Here is a 27,310-nt window from a genome sequence, read left to right as displayed (position 1 = left end):
GGGAAGACAGAGATGAAGCAGTGCTTCCTCAGTCTTGCCCTTTCTTACTGCCCAGGGTCGGGCACACTGTGGGTACCCAGCAACCGATGCTTGAAGTGCCCACTGTGTGCCAGGCATGGATGCAGCACGTCCCCCAGATGCTACCCTTGGCTTTGCCCTTCTTGCCTCTTCTGTCCCAGGCTGGGGCCAGGCTCCTAGTGAGCACTCATTGAGATAAGAAGATTCCAGGAGACCCTTGCAGCTCCTCTGGTTTTTCCTGGGGGCCCTTAGGGGGACGTTTCTTTGGGTCCCTGTCTGAGCAGTGGCGCCTCCAGGCTCCGGGGTGAGGCCCAGGTGCTCATACCCTTTGGTCCCCCGTTTTCTCCCTCCCCTTGCAGTATGTCATCAAGACGGTGGAGGTGGAGTCACCCAAGACCAGGCAGGCCCTCAGCGAGTCCCAGGCCCGCAGCCAGCACCTGCAGGAGCAGGTGGCCATGCAGAGGCAGGTGCTGAGGGAGATGGAGCAGCAGCTTCAGAGCTCGCATCAGCTGACGACCCAGCTCCGGGCGCAGGTGCGCGGGCCGTGTGCGTGCATGCGGGCACGTGTGCCCACGTCTGTGTGCGTGCGTGTGCATGAGCACAGAAGTGTATGCGCGACTGTGGGAGAAGGTGCGCTGTACACGGGGCCAGAAAGCCAGAGGTGGCCTATTGTGCAGTGCAGTGCAGTGGTTAAGCCCTCAAGGGTCCACAGGGGAGAGTCAGTCCCTTCTCTTCCTACTGGCCATGTGACCAGAGGCAGGTTTTGCCTGAGTCTCTGTTTCCTCGTCTTTTGTGAGTCTGATCACAAAACCCATGTCATGGGAACTCAGGGATAATCCACAAGGGCTCAGCACACAGGGTGCACTCGATAGGTGCTTCTGCTGTTGCTGTCACTGTCACAGGTGCGCTCCAGGAGCACATGACTTGAGCCCCATAAATGCCAGGGGTGGGTTGGTGCCAGGATGGTACAGGGATGTAGAGGATGCCCCGAGCTGACAGCCCCGAGGGGAGAGAGGTGGCCATTCAGCCACAATGCTGTGTGTTGTGGTGTGTGGGGTGAGGGCCGGGGCTTCTCTATCGGTGCCCCCCACCCACGGCACTCAGCCTTCTCCTGGCCATCAGATTGCCATGTACGAGTCAGAGCTGGAGCGGGCACACGGGCAGATGCTGGAGGAAATGCAGTCCTTGGAGGAGGACAAGAACCGGGCCATCGAGGAGGCCTTTGCCAGGGCCCAGTTGGAGATGAAGGCCGTGCATGAGAACTTGGCAGGTGAGTTGGCCACTGTGCCCTGCTCTGCCCCACCCAGGGCCACCTGACCCTGGTCTGCCCCACGCCACAGCCTCTCACCCTGCCCGTCACACACCCCTCATGTCCCTGTAGGTGTCCGGACCAACCTGCTGACGCTGCAGCCGGCACTGCGGACCCTCACCAATGACTACAATGGGCTCAAGCGGCAGGTGCGCGGCTTCCCCCTGCTGCTGCAGGAGGCCCTCAAGAGCGTCAAGGCTGAGGTGAGTGCAGGGTAGATGGGGCTGGAGAGCCCTTGGGCAGACACAGCACCCACCCAAGGCACCGTCCAAAGCCCAGTCAAAGCTCGCCAGGCCCCTCCCCCCCCCACACTGCTACCCTCAGACCCTGCAGGCAGATGGGTATTTGTCTTCTTGTTGTTATGTGCCGTCAAGTCGGCCCGACTCATAGCGACCTCTCCTTGGGTTTCCGAGGCAGTATCACCACGGAAGTAGATTGCCCCATCTTCCTTTCGAGGAGTGGCTGGTGGGTTTGAACCACCAGCCCTCTGGTTAGCAGTCTAGTACCTTAGGCACTATGCTACCAGAGCTCCCTAGAGGAGCTTTAAACCAAATAAAGGAGTCCTGGTGGCTCAGTGGTTACGTGCTTGGCTGCTAATTGAAAGGTTGGCAGTTCAAACCCATGAGCCGCTCTGCAGGAGAAAGATGAGGCAGTTTGCTTCTGTAAAGATCTACAGCCTTGGAAACCCTATAGGACAGTTCTGCTCTGTCCTCTAGGGTTGCTATGAGTTGGATTAACTCGACAGCAATGGGTAAAACAAACAAACATGTCATATATATCTTTATTTCCCGAACATGTTGTATTTTATTCTCCTATCTCAAACATGGGGTGTGTGTTTTTAAATCTGTATTGGGATTCGTTTAACTTTTTAATCACGTTCAGTGTGAGAATAACCAGCATCTCCTAAGAGCCTCTTACGTGCTGAGCCTTTTACAGCTATTGGCTCTTCGAGTTTGTACAACAGTTCTGCAGCGTAGAGACACTGGTGTTCTGGCATAAAAAAACAAGTTTTTCTCCTTTAGAAAAATGTCAGTAAATACACGGATATGGTGAAAAATTCAAACACTCAGAAAGGTGTCAGATGAAAAGGAAAGACCACTCGTGCCCCTGCATCCCACCCCAAGGTGGGCAGTCTGTCCCCAGCAGCGTTCTGAGCATGGTTAACCCTGCCATGTAGATGTACGTGTGTGCACGCTTCACGTTTACCCAACAAAAGCAAACATACTAGCTTCTTTTTTTACCCTCTGTGACCTTTAACTTGGAGAACAGCTCCTACAGATCCTCCAGTTAGATGGTGTTACCACATTTCCCAGGTGAGAAAATTGAGGCTCAGAGAGATTGAGCTGGTTGCTGGTTCCTCAGTTTCCCCACCTCCTCAGGGCTAGAGCTGGAATTCAGGTCCAGGGGAATCACATTGTATTTAAGTGCTCAGGGCTGTGCAGCAAGGGTCACGTCCTGGCTCTTTGCTTATTAGCCAGGTGACCTTGGCTTAGCTTCTCTTGGACCTGTTTGTCATCTGCATAATGAGGATGGTAACAGGGCCTACTCAGGGAGGTTACTGGGAAAACCAATGTGTGCCACCATATGCCAAGTAGGGGAGACAGTTCCCAAGCACTCCGCTGGGCAGGCGGCCAGGCGAACAAAGCCGGTCAGGCCTACCCCTTGACAGAGATTGCCCCCCCCCCCCACCAGATCGGCCAGGCCATCGAGGAGGTCAACAGCAACAACCAGGAGCTGCTGCGCAAGTACCGCCGGGAGCTGCAGCTGCGCAAGAAATGCCACAATGAGCTCGTGCGGCTGAAAGGTGCTTACTGGGCACTGGGGCCCGTGTGCCTGGTTCAGCAGTGTCCTGCACCTGCCCTGTCCCTTGGCACTGCTTCTTGGGAGCTATGCCCTGTCAATGAGGTGCTGTTACATTTCCCTATTTGTAGAGGAAACTGAGGCACGGAGAAACCGGGGAACTTTCTCAGATCCACATAGCTAGCAAATGGTGCGGCTTGCATTTGGACTCAGATCCGCCCGGTTCTCAAGCCCCAGCCCCAGCCCCCATGGCGTGCAGCCCTTGACTCTGGATGGCCATGGCGGGGGGTATTGAAGCCTGGGCGATGGGTGGCTGGAACGACACTTGTTCTGACCTAGGGCTGTCAAACTTGAGACACCACCCTTCACTGCACAAGGGTCCAGGGAGCACCAGTTCTGCTCCAGGCACTGAGAGTCGGCTGCGAGCCCACAGATGCCTTCCCTCGCTGTAGCTGGGGAACAGACACCGATCATTGATCACCCAGAGGACCCTAACACTGCCCCTGCTGCTAGGGTGGAGGGGGGACCTTAGGACCTCTGGAAGGAATGTCTGACAGAGGAGGTATGAGAGGGCCTCCCAGAGGTGAAGCTAGAGCTGAGACGTGCACCTGGATGAGGAGGGAGGTGGGACTGTGTCAGCTGTGGTGGGTAGTTCTCATTCACAGCACTGCGATCCCACTGAAGGCTTAAGGCGATGGGCTGGCGTAATCAGAGCCCAACTCCCTTGTGGCCTCTGTGTGGTCTGTACCCATTAGATACCTGCCAGTCGTCCACTTGTACTTGTCTTGTTTGCCCAACTGGTTCCCAAGCCCTTGCCTGGTTGGCATTTACAGTGAGTGCCGTCTGAGAATGATAGAACAGGTCCCGTGGCCCACTGGAGCCCACACCCCTCATTTTGTAGATGAAGAAACTGTAGTCCAGTGTGCCTTCTGGCATCCTACCCAGATTGGGTACAGTGCCTGAGCCCCACAGTTGATCTGTCCTCCCTGTCCCCAAGGTGAAGCTCCCACCCTGAGCTGGTCTGCTCAGCAAGAAATTGATAAGTAAATTCATACTATAGTGTGAGAGACTGATAACAGCTTTGTGGGCCACCTTACCCTGGGAAGCCTTGCTTAGAAGGCAGAGATCTCCTGGGCCACTTGTCTCCTTAGGACACCAGTGGACACCAAAGTGGAGACAGTCTGTCTTAATCTAGCCTGAGCACATCTCTCCTCCAGGGAACATCCGAGTGATTGCCCGTGTCCGGCCAGTAACCAAAGAGGATGGGGAAGGGCCTGAGGCGGCCAATGCTGTGACCTTCGATCCCGACGATGACTCCATCATCCACCTGCTGCATAAGGGAAAGCCTGTATCCTTCGAGCTGGACAAGGTCTTCTCCCCGAGGGCCTCACAGCAGGACGTGAGTGTAGCCCTGGGGCATACCATAGGGGAAACTGACCAAGTGCAGTGGAGAGAGGAAAAGACAGACTCACAGGGAGAGGGAGGGATGAGGAGGATAGAAGTGCAAGAGTGGAGGGGACAGGACTGAGAAGCCACACGCGGAGCATGGAGTGAACCAATGTCCCTCTGCCCTCTAGAGGAGAGACGGTGGGATGCTTAGAAAAGTGTCTCAGGAGAGAACTATGCATAGCTCCTCCCACCTGGGCGGCTCCCCCAACCGGACGGCTCCTCCCACTGGGCGGCACCTCCAACCGGGCGGCTCCTCTCATGGTGGGGGCACTTCACCCCCTCCCTCTTTTCTCGCGGATCTTCCCATAGACTTCCCCACCACCCCACTTTCAGTACTGAGCCTTCAGCCATGTGAGAACCACGCATGTGGGCTCAGCGTCGGCTCTTCTCTGAACTTTGCCCAGGGCCAACCCTCTAGGCCCACCGTGCCTGTGCCCTCCTGCCCTTATGCCCGGTTCTCCCCTTGCTGTGTCCCCTGGGACCGGTGGCAGGCAGGCTGGAAGGGGTGCTAGGTGAGGAGGGGCCCTGTTGGTTTGCTGCCCTCTTCTTGCCATCAGGAGAATGGGGAGGGTTCTTGCACTCCAGGGCGGGCAGCCCCTTCCTCAGGTGTCCTTGGGTAGCAAATGCTGTCTTCCCTTCCCTTCAATCTTTGGGCAATCAGGTTGCCCACTGATGTCTAATATAAGTGGCGTGTTAATCACAAATTTCACAGCAGCCAGTCTGCTGACCACAATAGCAGCTGCTGCACTGTTGCTGAGAAGAGTATGGTCAGGGGGAGGTGACTGGACTTGGAGTGCGTGGGGGCCTGAGTCCACCAGCCCCGGCAGCCCTCACTCTCCATTCCACCTCCCCTCCCCAGGTGTTCCAGGAGGTGCAGGCCCTGATCACTTCGTGCATCGATGGCTTCAATGTCTGCATCTTTGCCTATGGTCAGACGGGTGCTGGCAAGACATACACAATGGAGGTGGGTGTCACCCAGTGGGTGCCCTATCCCAGTCCTTGGGCTCTGCTGTCCATGGAGAGGGTTTCAGGGCCAGGTATGCATCTGGCACTCAGTAGCCCTGCATGCAGGCTGTGCCAGGCACTCCACCCCTCTGCTGCCTGCCCGTCAGTCCCCTAGCAGTGCCTGCATAGTGGTGCTGTTTTAAAGGTCGGAAAACTGAGGCCCAAGGAGGTGACATTGTTTTCATCTGATGGAGGGTTTTTTTTTTTTTTTTGGAGGGGTAGACTGTCAAGAAGGTGGGACCTTCCAGCAGGGAGGCTCTCAGGGAGGGGTAGCCAGAGGGGCAGGGCGTGACAGAGGCCACGTGAGCATCCACGCCATGCACCCCACTTCCCGGGGAGAGGCCCGGGCTCAGTGGGCCTTTCCTTCTGCCTTCAGGGAAGCTCTGAGAACCCAGGCATCAACCAGCGGGCCCTGCAGCTGCTCTTCTCTGAGGTGCAGGAGAAGGCGTCTGACTGGCAGTACACCATCACCGTCAGCGTGGCGGAGATTTACAACGAGGTCCTCAGGTGGGAGGCTGGGGGCTCTAGGGACATGCCCTCAGGGGCAGCTTTGCAGTTCTTGGCAGTGGGGGGATGGGATGATGTGGGATGGGAAGTGGGGTGTCCTTGAAGGCTGTCCAGGGATCCGGATGAAGCAGTGAGGGCCCAGCCAGAGGCCTGGCCCTGGTGGTTCAGGTGCCTCAGGCCCCTCCCTTGCACCAGAGAGCCTGCCGGAGGAGGGGCTCTGAGAGCCCTCCTGGGACCCCCACACCTGGCACCCCTTTACCCCTGGAAGTGCCTCGCTCTACCTGGGGGCTGAGTCTTGTGCGCTCCCTCCTCTTCCATGGCGATAAGTGAAAGAAGGCAGGAGTGGCGCCACCCACAGGACTTTCGGGGAGCAGTAAGGGCTCCACCTGTCCAGCTGATTGAGCTGGAGGAGAGGGCTGGAGGCCCCTAGCCGAGTGGCCAAGGAAGGCTTCTTGAAGCAGGTGTGATGGGTTGGGGGAGCATTCCAGGCTGCGGGCAAGGAGCAATGCAAGCAGAGGTCCGGAAGAGGGACTGAAGCAGGCCAGGGACTGGGAGCGGGGAGTGACCAGCTGCCTGGCCCTGCAGGGACCTGCTGGGGAAGGAGCCGCAGGAGAAGCTGGAGATCCGGCTGTGCCCGGACGGCAGCGGGCAGCTCTACGTGCCGGGGCTGACGGAGTTCCAGGTGCAGAGCGTGGACGACATCAACAAGGTGCAGGTCTGGGAGGTCCCAGGAGGTGCTGGGGGGTCCTTCCGAGCACCCCCACGAGGAGCCGTGTCCCTCCCCCATTTTACTGAACATGTGACCTGCCTTTCTGTTTCCTCATCTGTGAAATGCGAGGGTGACACTGCCCTTCCTCGGGTGTTCAGGAGGGTGGGGTGAGTCCAGAGGTCTGGTTCCAAGCCCTGTACGCCCCCCACCCCAGGTGTTTGAGTTCGGCCACACCAACCGCACAACAGAATTCACCAACCTGAATGAGCACAGCTCACGCTCACATGCCCTGCTCATTGTGACAGTGCGCGGCATGGACTGCAGCACGGGCCTGCGCACCACAGGTGAGTGCGGGCCTGGGCGGCTGGGCCGAGACCACCACAGCACCCCACCCCATCAGGGCAGCCTTGACCTGCCCGGTGCTCTCCCACAGGCAAGCTGAACCTGGTGGACCTGGCTGGCTCGGAGCGTGTGGGCAAGTCGGGGGCGGAGGGCAGCCGTCTGCGGGAGGCACAACACATCAACAAGTCGCTGTCGGCCCTGGGAGACGTCATTGCTGCCCTGCGCTCCCGCCAGGGCCACGTGCCTTTCCGCAATTCCAAGCTCACCTACCTGCTGCAGGACTCCCTCAGTGGTGACAGCAAGACACTCATGGTGGTGCAGGTAAGGGCCGCAGGTGGGCTGGGCAGGGCAGCCCTCTGTCCTGGGACCAGGTACACAAGGCCGTGTAAGAAAGAGACCCTTAAGCTAGTGTCCTAAACCCCCGCCACAGACCTGTCTGCATGCACTCCATAGGCCTGGAAGACCACGTGAGTTCCCCGCCCCCCCAGCCTTTGACCCTGTGGCTGCCACCTGTTTTCCTCCAGCCCCTCCTCCCTCTGAACATTCCCCAGGATGTCCTCTAGGGTCCCCAGCTGTGAGCTGTGAGCTGGGGCCGTGCTCTCCCTGGAGTTCTGTGGGGGCAGTGGCCAGCCTGGGTGGGGAGTGAGCTCTAGTTCATCCGCACAGGTGTCCCCCGTGGAGAAGAACACCAGCGAGACGCTCTATTCCCTCAAGTTTGCTGAAAGGGTGCGCTCTGTGGAGCTGGGCCCCGTGTCCCGCCGGGCAGAGCTCGGGTCCTGGTCGAGCCAGGAACACCTGGAGGTACAGCCCCTGTTATAGGCCTGTCTCAGGCCAGCACTGGTCAGAGACTTCCTGCTCATGGGCGGGAGGGGAGTGGAAACTGAGCTTGGAGAGAGAGTGAGGGGAATGAGGCCAGAAAGGTGTGGAACCAGAACTTGAACCCAAGCCCAGTAGTATGTTTAGTCTTGGCCCCTGCAGGGGTCATCAGCTGGTCTGCAGGGGGAGGCCTGGCACCAAGGAGGTGCTCAGTGGTGACTGGTCTACTCTGATGCATGCATTAGCTCATTGAATCCTTGCAGGAATTCCGTGAGGCAGATTATGCCCATTTCACAGATGAAACTTGAGTTTCAGGAGGCCAGGAAGTGGGGGAGGGAGGGGATAGAAGGGAGAAGCAGGGCCCCCAACTCACCCGGCCTTCCCTGCCACAGTGGGAGCCTGCTTGCCAGACGCCCCAGCCCTCAGCACGGGCCCACTCAGCCCCCAGCTCTGGGACCTCCAGCCGCCCTGGCTCCATCCGCAGGAAACTGCAGCCCTCAGGTGAGCCTCTGGGGGGTGGGCCGTTCAGGGGCCTGCTTCACAGGACAGGCGTTTCTATTCTGTTTATAAAACTCCTTCCCAGCCTCTTCCACAGCCTCCCCGGCCCCTGGGGAGCAGTCAGGGCACACAGTACACTGCCCCACCAGCCTCCCACCCCAAAGCTGACCTGCCACGCCCTGCTCTGCTCTTCAGCTCCTTGGGGGATGGAAAGGGCAGGGGTCACACCCATTTCTCAGTTGAAGACTGAAGCTGGCCACAGGGCTGGTGTCAGAGATGCAGGCCCCAATTGATTCCCCTCAGGGAGGGGTCTGGCGAGCCCCTTGAAGTAGGGGCTGTGGGGTTGTGGCTGAGGCAGGCCCGCAGTTAAGATGCCTGTTGCTTTGATTTCAGCCTGACGGCTGCGGCTGCAGCATCCAGGTGAGTGTGGGCTGTGGCCCAGGGCCACCCGCCTGCCCGCTCTCGCTCACCTGCCTTGGGTTACAGGCCTTCGCCTGAGGGCGGGGTCCTAGCGCTGCCTGCTGTCTGTGTGCTTTGGCTGGGCTCCCTCCTGTTCTCAGCTGCACCTGCCTTGGGCCATGGCCAAGTGGATGAGGACAGACCCTCCTGGTGCTGACCAGCCCCCTCCCCTCCTGCAGGGAAGTCGAGGCCGGTGCCTGTGTGACAGATGTGCCCAGTTTTCGGGGGCCAGGGCGGAGTCTCGGGCTTTGCTGGACTGTTCCTGCTGCAGCACCAGGACCCCAGGAGGCAGAGGTGAAGAGTGGAGGCCCGTCTTCTGCCCGGTCTCCTCTCAGAGACAAGAAACATGTTCTGAAGGAAATGCTCTCTCGACTGTGGCTCTGGGCGCCAGTGGCGCGGGCTGAAAGGGCAGACCCGGCCACCAGGGCATGCACTCGTTGGGAGGGCAGGGGTGTGAGAAGGGTGCCTCCCCGAGCCTGCAAGGCTGGGCGGGGGGCCTTCAGGAAGGCACTAGAACCGGGCCGTGGGAACTGGGCTGGGTTAGCGGGTACCCTCCACGGAGGGTTCCCTTAGCAGGGCATGTATATACCGTTCCCAGGTGTACACTGGAGCTGGCCGGCCTGCCTCAGGAGGGGCGGGCCCTATTCATGGCTGGCAGTGGAGGCCGGCTGGCGGGGGTTCATGTGACCCACCTGCCCGACACCAGGTTCTTCCTTGCTCGCTGGCCTCTTGACATTTTTCTCTCTTAATTCCTATTTAAGAACTTTTGGAAACTTAGCCATTTTTACTTATTAAAATAAAAGGTCTTTTTACACACGTGGAGTCTTAAGAGTGGTCTTGTGCACCCCTCCCCTCGCAATCAGATCCCAGGAGCAGGGTATCAGCAGGTCCTGTTTCCTGTTGTTTGTGGTCATGGTTAAGGGGCTCTGGTGGCACAGTGGTTAAGGCATTTGGCTGCTAATAAAAGGTTAAAGCCCACCAGCCGTTTTTGTGGAACAAAGACAAGGCAGCCTGCTTCAATCAACATTTACAGCCTTGGAAACCCAGCAGGGGTCACTGCTCGACTGGAATGGCAGTGGGTTAGGTTTGGGTTTTTGGTACCTATGTTTGCTGTTACAGGCACCAGGAGCTCTGGTAGCATATTGCCTGAGGCACTTGACTGCTAACCAGAAGGCTGGCGGTTCAAATCCACCAGCCCCTCCTCGGAAGGAAGGTTGGGCAAGCTACTTCAGTAGTGATAACTGCCTCGGCAACACAAGGAGGGGTGGTTCAAATCCACCAGCCCCTCCTTGGGGGGGGGGGGGAGGCTGAGCAATGCTACTTCTGTAGTGATACTGACCTCTAGTGACCCCAAAGAGGGGTTGCTGGTTGCTATGAGCAGGGCCCAACTCAGTACCAACTCAGTAACACCACCACTGTGCCAGAGTAGAGTGGCTAAAACAGGCTGGGGCTCAGACTATATCATCTTGTAGAGCAGCACAGCTGTGGGCCCTGGGGACCTACTCAGCCCTAGGACACATGGGGATGGCCCAGTGGGGGCCTCTTACCCTGTTTCCCCAAATCCTAGGGTTGCTGCTCCCCAAACCCTCCTAAAGAATGAGTCTGAGCCCCTCCCCCACCCCCCCGTGTTGCTCTGCTGCCGCTGCCCCCTGCTGGCCATACAGCCTGGAGCCCGTCTGGGGCCTCGAAGAGGGAATGACTGGCTTGAGGAGACCAGGGCTAGCAGTGCTGTTCTGCTCTCAGGAGAACTGTGGTATTCCCCTCCCAACAATGAAACCAGGGAATAGTTACAAATTTTAATAAAATTTCATCTTATAAATTACAGCAATAATCTCAGGACTTGCTGCCCCAAGAAGCAAGAGTTGGGCAAAGCTGGCAGCTGTTACTGGAGACTTGTCTCAAGAGTCCGGCACTATCTCCTGCAGGGCAGCGGTGGGGCCGGGCAGAGGCTCATAGACCAGCGGGCGCACAGGGAGAGGTGGGAGCAGAGGCCAGGCCCCGTGGGCTGCCGGACACCCCCACCCACTAGACTCCTCAGTCCAAACTGGCCATGAGCAGGTGCAGCTCGCGGAAGGCACTGCCGTGGCGGCCACTCAGGCCAGACTTGCTCTTGACAAGGCCCCCGATGCTCTTGAGCTGCTTGTAGCAGAGCTGGCACTTGTGCAGCCTGTGCAGATGGACAGTGCCTCAGGCCACAGGCGACACGGCCTCCGTGCCCCCACATGGCCTGGGCCCGTTCTTGTCCCAAGTACTCCAGCCCCGCTTCCCAGACAGTGGCTGAAGCCTGGAGTGCAGGACCCACCCAGGTCACGCCAGGGCTCAGGGGCAGAGCTGGGTCGGTCCCCTGCTGTCCTAAGACTCCTCCCACCCGAGTCACTGCCCGAGACAACAGTCTCCTCTGTAAGATGGTGGAGCAGGGCCGGCTCCAGGGCGGACCAGCCCCCAGGCCTGTATCCTTTCATCTGGAGCGGGACTCTGAGCCCCCACACACACTGCCTGGTGCTTCACCTCTCCTCGCGGCTGATGTCCACGCCCACGGAGGGCGGAGCTGCCAGGATGTCAGTGATCAGAGGCAGAAACCGCTGCAGGATCAGCTTCAGGGAGGTGCAGCCTGTCTGCACGTAGCTTCAGGGGCAGATGGGTGGACGGAGTCCCGACACACGGACCCAGAGGCGCGCAGAGCCACAGACAGAAAGATAAGAAGCAAGGTACACAAAGGTGAAGGGGACAGAGACAGACAGACACACACAGCATCGGAGAGCAGGGTCCTGGGTTTCGCTCTGACCTCCCTGGAACTCGGAGGGGACAGCACTGCTTCACAGACTCCTCGCGGAAGACGCTTCCCCTAGGTACCCAGACCCTTAGGGTCTTGCCTGTAGTCCCCAGAAGCGCCTCCTGCCCTGCCGCAGCCCTGCTGGGGGGTGGGCGAGGCTTCCCACATACCTCTCATACTTGCTCTGCAGAAGCTTCTCGATCTGGGGCAGGACTGTGGTGCACAGGTCCAGCTTCCACAGGGAGCTGGCGAGAGGATGAAGGCGGGTCCTGTCAGTGCCAGCCCTGCCCGTACTGCCCAAGCCACCCACTGCGGCCACTTACGCTTTCTGGTTGACGATGTTGAGGAGGTCCACCACCACCGACAGGTCATTGATGGCCACAGCAGAGTCCACGGATGTCTGGAAAACAGCACCAGTCACAGGCCTGGGGATACTGTGTGACCCCCGCGTGGGTGTGTGTGGGCGCGGTAGATGACAGGGTCTGCTGCAGAGTGTTAAGAAGGCACCTCACGTGAGGAGCAGAGGGGTTGGCACACAACAGGTGCTCAACAAACGTCAGCTCGTGAGGATTATGATGGAAGAAACGGTCATCAGGGTGTGAGGGCAGCTGACCCCTGGGCAGCCCTAAGCCTGGCAGCGGAAGGGTGGGGAGTGAGGCCCATGTGGGGCTGGTGCTTGCCTTGATGTCGCTTGTGGTCCACACAGCCCGCACTGTGTCCAGGTTCTTATGGCGGCTGGTGAGCACCACACACATGGTGTCGTGGCCTTTGCGGATCTGGGACATGGCATCCTCGTCGACCAGCTCTGCCTGCTGGGGGATCTTCACAGCCTGCAAGGGGTGGGTACTCAGAAGCTGGCACAGAACAGGCAGCAAAGCTCTGCCATGCCCCGTGCCCCCACCCCGGCACTCGGGCTGGCCCCCACTCACAGGCAGGAAGTCGGAGGCTTTGAGCCCAATGGGCTCATTCCGGGTGGCAGGGATGATGGCAGGCTCAGCCTCGGGTGCAGGTGTGGAGGAGGTGATGGGGGGCCGGGCTGGGACCTCGAGCTGTAGGAGGCTGCAGCTCAGTGGGCACAGCCCGAGGCCCCTGTCTTTGCTCCCAACAAGAGCCCCCAACTTCGTCCAGGCCTCCAGCCCCACCAGGCCCCCACCTGGCCCTCTCTACCCAGACGTACGTTTGGCATCGGGAACTGGACATCCATGGCAGGGCTGAGCTTTGCTGCCTCCTTTGCTGTGGTCGTGTCTGAGGCAGAGGAAAAGATGACTGGGTTAGACCTGGAGCAGGGACTGGCGGGAAAAGGCAGGCCTGAGGGGGGCACTCAGGGCAGCATCTTTAACTGGGGAGAAGGGAGCCAGGAGGAGAAAGGCTGGCAGTACAGGGAAGTGGCCCTGAGGGCTCAGCTGGGCCTCTCGAAGCAACTCCACGCCACTGCTGTTCTGCATCTAGCACTGTTTGTGGACAGGACCTAGGGTGTGGCAATTCTGTCATCTCCTGGTGGGAGGGGAGAAAGCCGGCAGTGAATGGATGTTGAGGAGGAAGTGGAAGAGGAGGGAAGAGGCTCTAAGAAACCCAGATCCAATCAGACGAGAAGAACTAGATGGTGCCCAGCTACTAGATGGTGAACCGCTTGGCGGGGGATCGGTGCAGGAGATCCCGGAGAGAGTAGGAGAACAATGTGGAACAAAACTCAAAATCATAAAGACCAGGTTTCCTGTCTAATAGAGCCTAGTGAGACCCCTGAGACTATGGCCCCTAGGTTAACTTTCAAGTCTGGAACTGAACTCATTCCTGTGGCTTCCAGCCAAACAACAGACAGGCATATAGGCTGAACATTTACATCAAGTAGATACACTCCTTAGAGCCATCAACTGTGGGTGAACAGGAGGGCAGTGCATGCACAGGGAGGCAGCTCAGAGGGCAGAAGTGCATGGGAGGGAATGGCACAGGGAAGAGAGAACCACGGGGAGGAAGTGGAAGAGGAGCTGTTACATTGAGGGCAACTGCAGTCAAAGTCCTGAGACAGAATGTGTATGAACTGCTGTATGGAAAATGAAATTTGCTGTTAACTCTCACCCAAATCACACACACACACACACACACACAGAGAGAGAGAGAAATCCAGACACAGAAGGGGAATGAGAAGACGGCCCCTTGAGGGGAAAGCTGGATGAGGGAGGGCTACTCTGTGGGTCTACACCCTGGCCCCTTCCCCAGTCACAGAGCAGGTCCTGCATTCTCGGGTCTGAAATCCTCCAGCATCCCATTGCCCTCAGGGTGAAACCCAACCCCCAGCTCCTGCTCCATGCCTCCTCTCAGCTCCCTTCACCACTGGAAGCCCTACTCTCTCTTCACCTGCCATCTCAGAGGCTCCCAAAGACCCTCCTCCAGCTCAGCCCCTCCCAACTTCTCCCCTCCCCCCACATGCCATTCTCCCCTCCATGGCATGTACCCCATGTGTGGTGTGATCTGTGAGGTGGTCTGTCTGACATTTGCTCCCCTTATTAGGGTGTGAGAGCCTGAGGGGCGCACCCTGTCTGCCTGTTCTTAGTCATCAGGGCCCAGCACACAGCAGGTGCTTTTAGGTGCAGTGAGAGAGAGGCTAGAGGCTGTGACCTTAAACGGGAAGTCTGGGGACAGGTCAGGAGGAGGTAGCTTGTCAGGTTGTTTGGGGACTGGAGCTCTTACACTGCTCACAAGGAGGGGGATGAGGGGAAGGAACAGGACAGAGGAGGTTCTGCCTTGTGACTCACCATCTTCTGGGGGTGCAGAGAAGGGCTCACTTCTGCGGGGCGGTGTCCGACCTGCAGAGAGGCAAATGGGCTGAGGGCTCACCTTGGCCAGCCTGGGGCCCTCCTTTCTGGGAGCCTTCACTGCCAGGTGGCCTGGGGCAGAGGGTCCTGTCATGATGTGGGTGATAGAAAGTGGTTTCTAGGCACACAGCTGTGACTTGTTCCCAGCAGCTCCCGGGACCCTCAGCCCTGCTCCTTCCCAGCCACATGGCTCTGTGGGCCCTGCCTCTGCTCCGAGCACCAGGCTTTGCTGGGGAGTGCCCAGGTTCCCACCCTCAGTCCCTTGGGGGCATAGTGACGACAGAGAGCCCTAGGCCAAGCTGTGGGTTAGCAAGGAAGGGATGCAAAGAAAGCTACATCACTGTCATCCCTGGAAAGGATCCTAACTCCACACAGGGGCCGCCGGGGGTCAGAAGGCCGAGCAAGAGCCCTGCGGGGCAGGCCGGGCCTCACTGATGCTGTTCTTGGGCTGGAAGATCTCGTTGTAGTCCTCGGCGTTCTGAATCTCAGCCCGGGACTCCCGCTCCTCCCTCTCGTCCTCGCTGCTGGGGCTGCGGCGCTCGCTCTCCGAGTTCTGCTTCACCCTGGGGGCACGCCCAGCCCGAAGGAAGTGGGGCCCTGGTGAGCCCAGGGCTGGGACCCCTGCAGCCTTCCCTGGGAGGGGCCCGCCTCCCACGTGCCCTCTGTGCCCCCACCTCTGAGGCTTGCTGCAGGTGGTGCTGGGCCGCTCATAGATGCGCCGAAGTGGGGCGCTGGGGTTGGAAGGCTGCTGCGCCAGGGGCCGGCTGTCCTGCACGGGGTCCTGGGCCACCGTGCCTGTCCTGGTGACCCGTGTCAGGTCCACCACATAAGAAGAGACGTTGCTCTGGGAGAAGGCCACGCCTATCTGCAGGAAGCAGCAGAGCTGGGGCTGGGGCTGGACGGGCAAGATCCCAGCAGGGCAGGGTCCCAGTGGCTGCGCAGCCCTCCTGGTGGGGGCAGAGGCGGAGGCCGGGTGGTGCCTGGGGGGGCAGGGGTTCAGGCTCTCTCACCAGCTGCTCGTTGCAGATGGCCAGGTCAGCCACCTTGCCCCAGTTGACCAGGACCACATCAAAGCAGCGCTCGGGCTCCCAGCCGTAGATGCGCAGAGAGTCCTGGCAGCCACTGTACAGGCAGCAGCCATCAGGGTTGAAGAGGACGCTTCTGCCGGGCGAGAAGCTGCAATGGGTCCACAGCCCCAGCCCTAAAACGCAGGTGCCCGAGAAGAACCAGGACAGGAGGGAACAGAAGCGTGGTGGGGAAAGCCCACCTACCCCCCTCCTGCCACCTCCATACCTGACAGGCCCCGGCTCCCCTTCAATGCAGCTCACCACCTGGAATTTCTCCAGATCCCAGAAGCGGATTGTCCTGTGAAGGCAGCCACACGGTGCCAGGAAGCCAGGGTCCATTCTGGCCTCTGCACAGGCCGTGGGTCTATGGAAGCCAACTCTTCCCAGCCCCTCCCCCAGGGCCTGGGGCCAGGGACACAGGCAGGAGACAGCATGGGGCCCTGGACACGGAGCCCCTGCCCGTACCAGGGCGGCCACACAGTCCTGGCCCACTGCCCACGTCCCTCTCTGCCAGCTAAGGATGCTGAGGGCTGGCAGTACTCTGGGACCTGGAGGCGAGAGCACTGCTGCTCCCGTGCAGCTCGGCCAGTGGGCAGGTGACCGTGGCCCCACAGCTTCAGGTCCCCACAGTGGGTCCCCACTAGGGGCCTGAGATCCCAACACTGCCTGTGGAGGCCTGGCTGAGGACACAGGCTGGGGAACCAGAGCCGGGGAGAGATGGGACCAGGACCCAGGGGAGAATCATCAGGTATAAAACACCCTGGGACACAGAGACAGACGGTCAACAGAGGTGCACACACACGGGGCAGAGGGGGGGCAGGGAGAGCAGTCACAGGGCAGGGGGGGGCAGGGAGAGCAGTCACGGGCAGAGGGGGGGCAGGGAGAGCAGTCACGGGCAGAGGGCCTTCTTCCTACCTGTCAGAGCTGCCAGATGCCAGCAAGTACTCGTTGGGGTGAAACTCTACCACATTGACAGGCCCCGTGTGGCCAGGGAACTCGGACATCATCTTACCGGCAGTCAGGTCCCAGAGCTGGGGCAGGACAGGGTGCGGGTCAGAACCAGGCTACTCACTCTCCCTCTGCTCCAACTGAGTTCTCTGCCCATAAGCTACCTTCCGCTCCACGTACAAAACCAGTCAGGAGAGGGGTGAGGACTCTGCCTAGGTGTGATCCCCAGACCCAGTCCCCAACCCCAGGAGCTACCTTCACTGTGTGGTCGTCGGCAGCTGATGCCAACCACTTCCCATCGGGGCTGAACCGGAGACACCGCACAGCCTGGCTGTGTCCCTGTGGAGAGGATAGAGCCCTGAGCTCACCCTAGGGCCAGAGCCCAACCCCTCTGACATACAGTGCCTTCCCAGGAGATGTGAGGGGACACTTCTCCACGTGTGGCCATGGACTCCAGGCCTGCAGGGCACTCCCAATCAAGGCTGCATGGTCATGCAAGTTTGGAAAATGGTAACTCTGATGACCCCATGTGGAGAGTTAAACACACTCTCTCATCGTCAAAAGGTCAGACGATTCCTGCACATAGGTGGGTTAAATCCAGTGCCTCGTAACTCACGTGAACAGGAACCTCCTTCACCTCACGGCACCTGTTACCCGCCTGCAGGACCAGGGTGTGCAGCGCAATTTGGTGATTCAGATAAGGTCAAGGTCAACCACGCATGACCCTCCCACGTCCCTCCAGATTCACGATCTCCTCTGGCCTCTCATTTTGCATGTTCTCACCCGTGTTGGACAGCAGCCCCGTCCCCTGTCGAGGGGGTGGCACCACCCAACCAATGCTGAAGGCCTGCCCGGTGCTTATGCAACTACCCACAGAGGGCACGGTCCTCACCCTGTATCGGAACACACAGCCTTTCCTCCTGATGTCCCAGAGCTGCGGAGAGAAGCAGAGCGGCAGAGTCAAGCTGGGGCGGGAGCAGAGCAGGGCTCTGCAAACCTCCAGGCCAGGCCCCCTGAAAATGGCAGAGGTCTGAAACCGCTCACGAGAGTGGGGTGCTGCTCTCCACGTCCTCCGTCTCCAGAGTGTGGACACTGGCTCAGAGAGGGAAGATCCTCCGAGACAGCCAAGAACCCAGCTCCTCAGGCAGGACACACAGCCCCCGTCCCGCTCCAGCCCAAGGAGGACAAAGGGACAGCGTGACGCCTCACCTTGATGTTTGTGTCCTGGGAACCAGACGCTACAAACTCGCCATATGGGTGGAAGTCCAGGCTGCAGATGTTGGCTTTGTGTCCCATGAGGGTGCGAAGAACTACCCAGGAAGCAAGCAGAGACAGTGGTGTTAAGAGGCCAACAAGATGCCAGCAGATGGAGGGGCTGTTTCGTTACCTTGTGTGGGTGTTTCATTATTAAACGCACAGAAAAACAGAGTAACAGGTTGAAAAATTGGGAGAAAAAAAAAATCAACCAGAGTCCTAGCACCCTAACAACTAATTTTCCTCCCAAGAAATGCCAGCCATTTCTGGAGTTACCCAGGGCCCCAGGAAACACCCCCCACTCCCCCAGCCGGCACCTCTGGGCTCGTCCCGGTGTGTGAGCAGGGCTGGACTCAGCAGAGCCGGGGAGCTGCTGTGCTCTGTTCCAGCCCCACAGACATGAGGCTCCAGTCTGCTGGGCCTTAGTACAAGGACAGAGACACAGGGAGGTTCAACTGTGGAACTGCTGCTTGGTTGGGAGAGAAATCCAAGAGGGCTTTATGGAGGAAGGAGCATTTGAGGAGGCTGTCCGTGGGGGTAGGAAGAGGGGAGGCTGGGTTAGGCAGAGGGGATGGTGGGCAAAGGCTCCAAGGAGGGCAAGTGTGTCTCGGTGGCCCTGGTGTTCACACAGACCCTCTGCTCTATGAGGGGGGCAGTGAAGACAAGTTTGATGTGATGTGAACAGAGAAGACATGAGGAGGAAATGACTTAGGCCAGAGTGGTGGTCACCTACTGCTGGCCCAGGAGACCATGTCTCCTACCCTCTAGGGCATTGCAGGCAGCTCTGTGGCCAGGCCAGGACACAAACTGCACTCCTGTCTAGGGCATTTTCTGGTACTCCTCTAATGTGTCTCCTCTCTGGTCTCACGTCTTGCTTTTTAAGAGACTTATAATTCTGCTGTCTGAATGAAAACCATCACCCATGGGTTCCAGGGCCAAGGGTGAAGAGTCCAGCTATCCTGAGGTTTGAACCAAGGGGCTCTTTGTGAGGTACTGGGCTCCCTACTGGAGGAGGTATTCAAGTGGGCTCCAGATGTTAATGCTTCTGGACTGCAGAGATGGGATTTAAGTAAGCCATTTCTCAAGCAAAGACTGATCTCTACCCTTCAAGGTCAAGCTGTGGGCTCTGGAGTCAGGCAGAACCAGGATAGGGCCTGGCTCTGCTCCTCACTTGCTGTGTGACCCTGGGTAATCACTCACCCTCTCTGAGACATGTACTGGGTCACCGTCAGAATGAAGTAAGAAAATGGATATAAAGTGCTTAGCAAGGACCTGCCACACAGTAAGCGCTTAACAGATGCCTGTTTTAAGCATCCCCGTTCTTATTAATAGATGTGTGTTTTAAGCATCCCCGTTCTTATTAATAGATGCGTGTTTTAAGCATCCCCGTCCTTATTTTTTCCCACAAAAATGCCACATCCATCATCCCCTCTCGCCTCTCCCAAGGTGGACCTCCTTCCCCCTCCTCAGGCCTCTGAGCATAAGTCCTGGTTCCCTCTTTTGGCCCCACTACCCATGGCTACCGGGGTACCCTGCCTCATCCCCAAGCTGCCTGCCACCTATGTCATGAGTGCCAAGATGAGGGCTGAGTGCTTTCTGCTCACTAGTTCAGAGTCATATGCAGCCCAGCAGGTGGGCTGCGGTCCAGGCTCCCAGGGTTAACAGGCTGCTAAGGTCAAAGGGACACAAGTCAGACAGGCAGGCTGACTCCGAAGCAGCACCCTTTATAGGGCCAGGTGTGCAGTAAAAGCAGGAGCCAAGCACTTGACTGGTAACCAGAAGGCTGGCCGTTCAAACTCACCAGCTACTCCTCGGAAGGAAGATGGGGCAATCTACTTCCGTAGTGATACTGCCTCGGAAACCCAAGAAGGGGTCGCTATGAGTCGGGGCCAACTCGACGGCACGTAACAACAAGAACAAAGTTGGTGGCTAAAGTTATTAACTGCCTTGAGGACAAAGTCCGCTCCTCTGTGTTCCACCCACTGCCTCCAACCATCTGATTCAAGGCTCTCGGCAGCAGAGAGCCAGGCTGGGGGCCAGAGCTGGGACCAAGCCGTCCCGGCATCCTTGGTGTGATCTCACAAGGTACCTGCCCCGTCTGTCGAGTGACCATCTAATTCAGCTGAGCAGCTGTCCTGCTCAGCTCCTGTCGTGCCACTGGGGGCTCAGCCATACGTGCCCGGCCAGCGAGGCCTCGGGAACACGGTGGAGGTGCTGGTGCAGGGCCCGGAGGGGCTCCACTCCATGCCCACCTGCCGGCCACTCGTTCTGCACACCACAGCGAGGCTTTCAAAATCCTCCCCCATCCCGAGAAGATGCATGGTTCGCCCCGCGTGGGCCGCCAGCTTCTGGCCGCGCAGGAGCCTTCCTGTGGGATCCCCCTGGCTAACCCGCCCTCGCCCTCTGGCAGCGCTGGGGAAGCAGGCAGGGCTGCATTCTTCTGCCGTGACTTCTGCCCTTGCTGCTCTGTCCCAGAAAGGCGCTTAGGAGGCCTTCTGGTGCCCAGACTTGGTCCCAGGCTCCTGCAGCCCAGAGTAGAGGGGCTCCTGGGGTCTGTCTGGCCCTCGAGGGAACCCCCAGACCCTCTAGCCAAGGAGCTGCTCAGCCTCCACTAGTCCTCGGGACAAATGATGTGACACACAGGACCCTCCTGTCCTGGGGCCTTAGTTTACCACTCTGTCACTTCGGCCCACACTGTGGTGGGTGGGGTGAAGGTGGGCCTGAGGTCTTAGCTCAACCTGCCGAGGCAGCTGAGGACAGGTTTCTCCTCCATCTGGGAAACCCCCAAACTTGGAGACAGCAACCGACAGGATGAAGAGCACTGGAATGGGGGCCCCGACACCAGGGTTCACGCACTAGGCTCCGCCACCATCTGGCCATGTGTCTTTCCTGAGCTCTGGGCCCTCCCTGGGCCGCCACCTGCCTGTCTGTCAAACAAGGGGGGGGCTGCCAACCTGGCTCTGTGTCAGAGTCACCCAGCAGCTTATGGAAAACAAGATTCTGGGCATCCCAGACTGCATCAGGCTGTCAGGTGAGGGGGCGCATCTGGGATGCACGCTTGCAACAAGCTCTGTGCAGCAGCCAGGCCGGCTGGGGGAGCCCAGGGCCCAGGCTTCCAGGGCTCCAGTTTGCACTCCTCAGCCACATCAAGAACTCCTCCTCTCCTTTATGAGAGAAACCGCTGGGCTGGGAAAGCCTGGGGCAGGAACAAGGGACTCCTGGCCTCTCTTTGTCCCCCCTGTTCAGTGAATGACTGGTGGCATCCACGGGGGTCAGGGCCAGGCAGAGGATGCCCAGGAAGCTGACCGCCTTCGGCCTGAACCTTCCTGCCTTCTTAGTCGGGGCCCCAGCCAACCTCGGCCTGCTCCTCCCTGGCCAGAGTCCAGCGACGCCCAAACACAGCATGCTCTGGTCCTGTGTGCGCCAAGAGCGGGATCAGCTGCTGAGCCCCTAAGCCTACAGCCCCTGCTTGTTCTCAAGGAGGCCCCAGGGCTCCTTCTGAAGAGATGACCACAACAAGCATCACCCATGAGGTCCTCCTTATGGACTGGCTCTGTGAGCAGACTGCCCCCATCCCCAAGCGGGGCCTACACAGCTGGACAGCCCTCAAGCTGCAACGCAGGGTGAGGACGTGTTGAAGCAGGGCCTGGAAGAATCTACAGGTCTTAGCGGATGAGAAGGGCCTTTTTCTGAAAAAAGCAATCTTGACAAAAGCCACGCTACCATTTCCTCTCCTCGGTTTCAGGCAGTGGGTGGCCTCCTGCCTGGTGCTAGAAGGTCCAGACCAGAGGCCGCCAGGAAACACTGAGCAAACAGGTTTCATTTGGGCCTCGTGGTGTAGGCCTGGCATGGTGTATTTTTGAAAAATGTTGTCAACATTTAAAAATGGGTGGATTCTACACAAATATCCAGAATTCCAGTTTCTCATGAAAAATGTGTAGAGCTGGCAACATGTGCCCACATCCCACGTGGCAACACGTGGCCGAGGCTGAGGGAGCCTCCTGTCAGAGAAGGGGGCCCCTCCACTGGCCCAGACCTGAGGGTAGGAGTTGCCAGGTGGAAAGACCCCAGCAGGCGCCCAGCCCAGGATGGAAATCGACCCATGCCAATATTCGTCTTGTGAAATCAGAAAGCCGGGGACAAAGTCCTGCAGAGGAAGAGAGAGAGAAGCAGCCCCATAGAAAGGATCTGTGGTAAGAAGCACACTGGGCCTCCCGGCAGCAACCCTGGATCCCAGCAGATAGTGGAACCACACCTTCAAAATTCTGAGGGAAAATGATTCACGATCTGGAAGTCTATCCACCACGCGCCTGCCAGTTTGTCCTACTGTGGTGGCTTGCATCGTGCTCTGATGCTGGAAACTATGCCCCAGGTATTTCAAATACCAGCAGGGTCACCCATGGTGGACAGGGTTCAGCAGAGCTTCCAGACTAAGGCAGACTAGAAGGCCCAGTGATTGACTTCTGCAAAATTAGCCAATGAAAACGAGTTATCATCTGAATTGTCTGCTTTGGACACATCAACGGGATGGACTAACTGTTGGAATAGGACATCATGCTTGATGGAATAGAGGGCTAGTGAGGGTAAGGGAGACCACAACCATGGACTGGGATATGCCAGCGATAACGGCAGTGAGCAGGACTGGGCTCCATTTCACTCTGTTGTACATAAGGTCACCACAAGTCAGAGTTGACTCAACGACAGCTGTACGTCCATCCAAACTCTACACTCAAAGCATAAAAGTAAAGACAAGACGGGAGTGGAACAAAGTCAGCTTCAGCCATGGAAGGTCTCCAAAACTGTCTGTCGGCACCTTTCTCAGAAAGCTGTGAAAGAATGTGCCCCATCAAAAAGAAGGACTCAAGCAAGAAAGACAAGGATGCGGGACCTGATGCACCAGAGGTGGAGAAAAGTCCCCGATGAGGAGACACGGAGGCCCCAGGACAGGGGACTGCAGATCTGGTGTCCCTGTCCACTTGGAGTAGGGGACAGAGGCGCCAAGAAGAGACCTCGATCACAGGATGGCTTTGAGGGAAACAAGTGGCAGTTGACCTTCTGGCAGAGAATCCGGGGCTGAGTCAGTAATGAGGACGTAAAAAACACAGATGAAAAGAGATGGGACGATGATTAACTCCAGGGAAACAATGTTATCAGAAGAAAAGAACTGTAATCCACTGTGAGTAATATTTATATGGTTCATATAATATAAATACAGAATATTTAAATGGTGATTTAAATTTGGAAAACGAGAGGAGAGATGTGTGTGAGGGAGTTGGGTGTAGTAGTTTTAAAAACGTTAAATTCTCACCTTCCAGGGTAGGACGCCAGTATATAATGAATAAAATGTTTTTTAAAAAAAAGAAAGAAGCTGTAGTCTATCCAAGTTGTTTAGAAAAGTGGAGGCGACCAGCAAACCCAGCAGCTAAAAGGACAGAGAACGGAGGCTGCTGGAGAATGGGCAGGGAGGCAGGGGCTTACTGTTTGCCATTTGTAAACACCAGTCTCTGACTTTTCAAACTATGTATAACTCCTTTAGAGATGACAATGGAATTGAAACAAACAAAGAACAAGCAGAAATTCTGGCTACTGCAGGCCCACATCCCTGCAGGCAAGCCAGCCAGAGCTGTGGGGGGGCCACCCTGTGTCAGAACACACACGCCTCAGTTAGAGACCCCATACCGCCACCTCACCCACCGACATGTCCTGCATGGCCCCTGGTAGCATTTGATTTTCTCTCAAGTTCTGAAGCCACATACACACCCATCTGCTCATCCCTCTTCTACTCATTTGTGCGTCTATCCATCTACTCACTCATCCACCCACCCACCCACCCAGTTACTCATTCAAACATTTCCCAGAAGCTTCCATGATGCTAGACCCCCAAAAGGCAGCAGTGAACATCACTGCCAGCCTAACAGGTGGAGTGGGGCTGTGGTCAGGAGAGGGATGGTCACCGTATCATCTGGTCAGTGCTCCGGGAAGGACGCCCTCAGCCTAGTCAGAAAGACTTCTCAGAGGAAGAAACGCAACATCAGAGGCTGAAAACAAGGGTGGGAGGGAAGGCAGGCAAGGAGGCCTACTTTTGGCAGCTTCCAGATCCCAGACGCGGATGGAGCCCGACTGGGAGCCGGCCACTATGAGCTCCTCAGGGGTGTTGAGGCGGACGCTCTCCACTGGTGACGTGTGACCCGTCAGGCTCTGTGGAAAGAGGGCAACAGCTTCAGTGCACTGCCTGGACAGATCAGTGGCTGTCCCAAATTCTAGGTCCCCATAAAAGGCATCAGCAAGAAGTGACTCTAACAGGGAGACTGTGCTCTGAGGGACCCCCCAGATGTCCTCAGATGGACTGAGCAGCCCCTTCTCCCCCTCAGCTCCCACAGCTATGGGGGGCCAGGCTCCAGTCAATCTCCAAACCCCTCCCACTCCCACTGTGCTCCTGCAGAAAAGCCACTGGGCCCCTCAAAGGGTCAAGTGACCAAGACAAAGGGATGCCGCTGGCCAAGGCCCTGCTCCCATCTCCACCATGCCTCGCACAGGCCCCTCAGGAAGGGAGATTGCAGTAGGTAAGGCTGTGTGTGGACTTGGCTAGGCCGTGCTTCTGAGTGGCTTGGCAGCTGGATGTAGTTACTCCCCATTGGGCTCCCCTGACTGAAAAGGTGATGACCAAGGGGTGTGGGAAAGAGGCCTGTGGACAGATCTCTCTGAATGGACCACAGAAGTGAAGATACCTGTCTCTCATGTGAATGTTCGCTGAAAAGTGACCTCAGCAGAGGAGACTTTAACAATCAAGTAGATGCAATGACACGCTCTGTGGAAACCAGTCACCCTCTTTGCCCAGCCACTCCTGTCATTGCCCATTGGGCTCATGAACAAAGTGGCCACGGTGGCAGGGATGGAGGGTATGCATGGACTCAGCAACATGGACTTCCATCCACCAAGGCTGACTTGGTTGTAACTACTGCTGAGCGCCCAATCTGCCAGCAGCCGAGACCAACGCTGAGCTGTGATATGGAACCATTTCCTCGGGGTGATCAGGCAGCAACCTGATGGCAGGTTGATTACATTGGACCACTTCCATCCTGGGGAATAACTACATCCAGCTGCCAAGCCACTCAAAGATCACAGCCCAGCCAAGCAGACACCCAAACCAAACTACCACAGAAACTGAGGCAAAATCTGGGTACCCAGGGGCTGCCCCCAATGAGGACCCTGCTAGGCCGAGGCGTGGAGAACCCAGAGGCTCTGGGAGGTGACTCTGCTGGAGAACAAGGGGTTTCTCACCCAACGCAAAGCAGGCTAGAGCTGGGCAGGGCCGAGGCAGATCCACGTCAGGCCTGTGAGGGGCAGGGGGCACTGGGTTGCCAGCTTTCTGAAGAGGAGGCTAGAACCTGAAGTCTACAGTATCTGTCACTCCTCACCCAGACCTGGCCACCCTAAGGCACGGTGGTGACTACATCAGTGTCTGCTAAGACAACACTGCCCCTAGGGGCTGGGGGTGGGAGGGAGGGAAAACCCTAGAGCTGAACCACACGCAGGGCAGACAGTTAGGCATGTTTGTCTTAACTCTCAAGCATCACTGGTAGGAGAATAAATGGATACAGATCCCATGGAAGGCGACTCTGTTCGAGAATATTGCTAATATCCATGTCAGAAATGCCTGTTCCTTTTGACCTAGCAATTCTACCTCTGGGAATGTACCCTCCATGTGCTCAAACACATATGAAACCACATCCATGCAAGGTTGCCTGCTGCAGTGTTATGTGCATTAGCAAAAGGTTGGAAACAACACAAATGCCCATCAGAGGAAACTGTTTAGCTAAGCCGTGGTGATCCTCAGTGCTCTGGACAATGGAATACTATACAGCCAGAAAAAAGCTAAGCAACTCTTTACATATGCTAAAGACCAATCTCCACAATGTTTCAGGTGGAAAAAAGATGAAGGGGAGTGTATACAGTATGATGTCATTTATATATAAAAGGGAGGAGGGGAAAGGCACCAATTGCTCACAAACACACAAAATAACCATGATAACTACAGTCACCTCCAGAATGGGGAGAGGAGAATTTTCAGTTTACTATGCATCTCTTGAATGTTGGAACTGCATGACTCTTACTCAAAAATAAACAAAAATAAGTAAGTGTGCAGAGGGACTTGCACGAACACGCCCCATAAATCCTAGGGGGCAGATCTGAGGACTGAAGGGCCTGGGTGAGTGAGGGGTAAGGGCACAGAGGAGGCTGGTCACCATGAAGGGACCACGTCTGGTCCTCGGGGACCTGCAGGCTGTGCCCGGCGTCATAAGCCTGAAAGGCCAGGCATAGAATGTTCACCATGCTTCCTCTGGGAATGAGAGCATGAAGTCATTTCATGTCCTGTTTTTATAAACCCAGATTCCTTTTCATTGTGTGTGTTAATTTGTCATTCCAGGAAAACAACAACAATACTTTGAACCTTAAAACTAAAAGCACAACAAAATACAGCCATGCGTCGTTTAACATCCACGATAAAGGATGTTATATGATTTGGATGTTGTGGGAACACCATATAGTAGCCTGGTGCTGCTCTTCCTTCACTCGTTTTGAACAAGCTCAGTGCCTCAGCAGTGACTTACAATGCACTGACAGGGATGTGCTTGTGTCTGGTCCTCACTTTCTACGTATCTGATACACTCTTGCACATTTTTGTAGCTTTTAGAGGAGCCAATCCTTTACCAGCCTGGAGGATTCTTCGTTTCTCAGGATCATCATGAATATCGAATGTGACCTGCCTAAATTGTGAGCAATAGCATCCACTGACTTTCCACCTTCCTACAGTCTAATAAACTTTCATTTCACTTCCAATCGATACGTCTCCTTTGCCTCTTACTGCTGTTATCACTAGGACTTGCTTTGCTGGGTTTGGGAGCTATGATGCCCTCTACAATTTGAAAGAAAACTGAACATAACGCTACAATACTCAAGAGACATGTGATTCACAAGACTGGATGTGCTGCCTGTGAGTCAAAACATACAAAGTTATATGGGAAACGTTTTGGATGAAAGTACAGTACATACACAAGCCAGTAACACAGGCATTTATTGTGACCATCCAACATACGTATGACGGATTATCTGTGTACTGTACCATTACATGCCTGGCAGTACAACCCAATCGCTTTTGATACAAGAGACATGAATTACATGTATATCTGCTATGGAGCTGTTACGTTTGCTACTTCCCATTCTCCAACTGGATTTCTGAACCTATTATAACCTTATGGGATCATGGACACATGTGCAGTCAGACGTCGCCTGAACAGACATTATAAGGCGCATGACTTCTTGTTGTTGTTGTTGTTAAGTGCCGTCGAGTCATTTCCGACTCATAGCGACCCCATGCACAGCAGAACGAAACACTGCCTGATCCGGCGCCAGCCCCACAATCCCTGCTATACTTGATCCCATTATCGCAGCCACCGTATCAATCCATCTCGTTGAAGGCCTCCCCCTCTTTCGTCGACCCTCCACCCTACCAAGCATGACATCCTTCTCCAGGGAATGGTC

General features: G+C 56.9%; 2 protein-coding genes across 2 annotated transcripts in view; one reads left to right on the top strand and one right to left on the bottom strand.

Annotated features, from left to right (window-relative positions):
• The window catches only part of KIFC3 (kinesin family member C3), a 37,254-nt gene extending 28,137 nt beyond the window's left edge, over positions 1–9,117 (top strand). Inside the window, exons 6-19 of the mRNA XM_007948064.1 lie at positions 56–68; positions 334–551; positions 1,141–1,288; positions 1,400–1,530; positions 3,020–3,131; positions 4,345–4,526; positions 5,436–5,540; positions 5,958–6,088; positions 6,674–6,797; positions 7,012–7,141; positions 7,231–7,460; positions 7,806–7,940; positions 8,348–8,456; positions 9,092–9,117. Of these exons, the coding sequence (XP_007946255.1) occupies positions 56–68; positions 334–551; positions 1,141–1,288; positions 1,400–1,530; positions 3,020–3,131; positions 4,345–4,526; positions 5,436–5,540; positions 5,958–6,088; positions 6,674–6,797; positions 7,012–7,141; positions 7,231–7,460; positions 7,806–7,940; positions 8,348–8,456; positions 9,092–9,117 (1,794 nt within the window). The remainder of the gene's footprint in view (positions 1–55; positions 69–333; positions 552–1,140; positions 1,289–1,399; positions 1,531–3,019; positions 3,132–4,344; positions 4,527–5,435; positions 5,541–5,957; positions 6,089–6,673; positions 6,798–7,011; positions 7,142–7,230; positions 7,461–7,805; positions 7,941–8,347; positions 8,457–9,091) is intronic.
• A 1,829-nt stretch (positions 9,118–10,946) lies between these two features.
• The window catches only part of KATNB1 (katanin regulatory subunit B1), a 36,955-nt gene continuing 20,591 nt past the window's right edge, over positions 10,947–27,310 (bottom strand). Inside the window, exons 3-19 of the mRNA XM_007947515.2 lie at positions 23,848–23,965; positions 17,723–17,823; positions 17,406–17,447; positions 16,769–16,852; positions 16,481–16,596; positions 15,792–15,863; positions 15,509–15,659; positions 15,173–15,363; positions 14,931–15,061; positions 14,439–14,489; positions 12,863–12,930; positions 12,615–12,734; positions 12,366–12,515; positions 12,009–12,085; positions 11,856–11,930; positions 11,421–11,537; positions 10,947–11,079 (exon numbers count right to left, since the gene is read on the bottom strand). Of these exons, the coding sequence (XP_007945706.1) occupies positions 10,947–11,079; positions 11,421–11,537; positions 11,856–11,930; positions 12,009–12,085; positions 12,366–12,515; positions 12,615–12,734; positions 12,863–12,930; positions 14,439–14,489; positions 14,931–15,061; positions 15,173–15,363; positions 15,509–15,659; positions 15,792–15,863; positions 16,481–16,596; positions 16,769–16,852; positions 17,406–17,447; positions 17,723–17,823; positions 23,848–23,965 (1,797 nt within the window). The remainder of the gene's footprint in view (positions 11,080–11,420; positions 11,538–11,855; positions 11,931–12,008; positions 12,086–12,365; positions 12,516–12,614; positions 12,735–12,862; positions 12,931–14,438; positions 14,490–14,930; positions 15,062–15,172; positions 15,364–15,508; positions 15,660–15,791; positions 15,864–16,480; positions 16,597–16,768; positions 16,853–17,405; positions 17,448–17,722; positions 17,824–23,847; positions 23,966–27,310) is intronic.

This window comes from Orycteropus afer, unplaced genomic scaffold, assembly GCF_000298275.1.
Source record: "Orycteropus afer afer isolate SDZICR_OR568_19922 unplaced genomic scaffold, OryAfe1.0 scaffold00009, whole genome shotgun sequence".
In the NCBI taxonomy this organism is placed as follows: domain Eukaryota; kingdom Metazoa; phylum Chordata; class Mammalia; order Tubulidentata; family Orycteropodidae; genus Orycteropus; species Orycteropus afer.
Note: the sequence above shows the minus strand (reverse complement) of the source record. Positions and strands in the feature narration are given on the sequence as shown.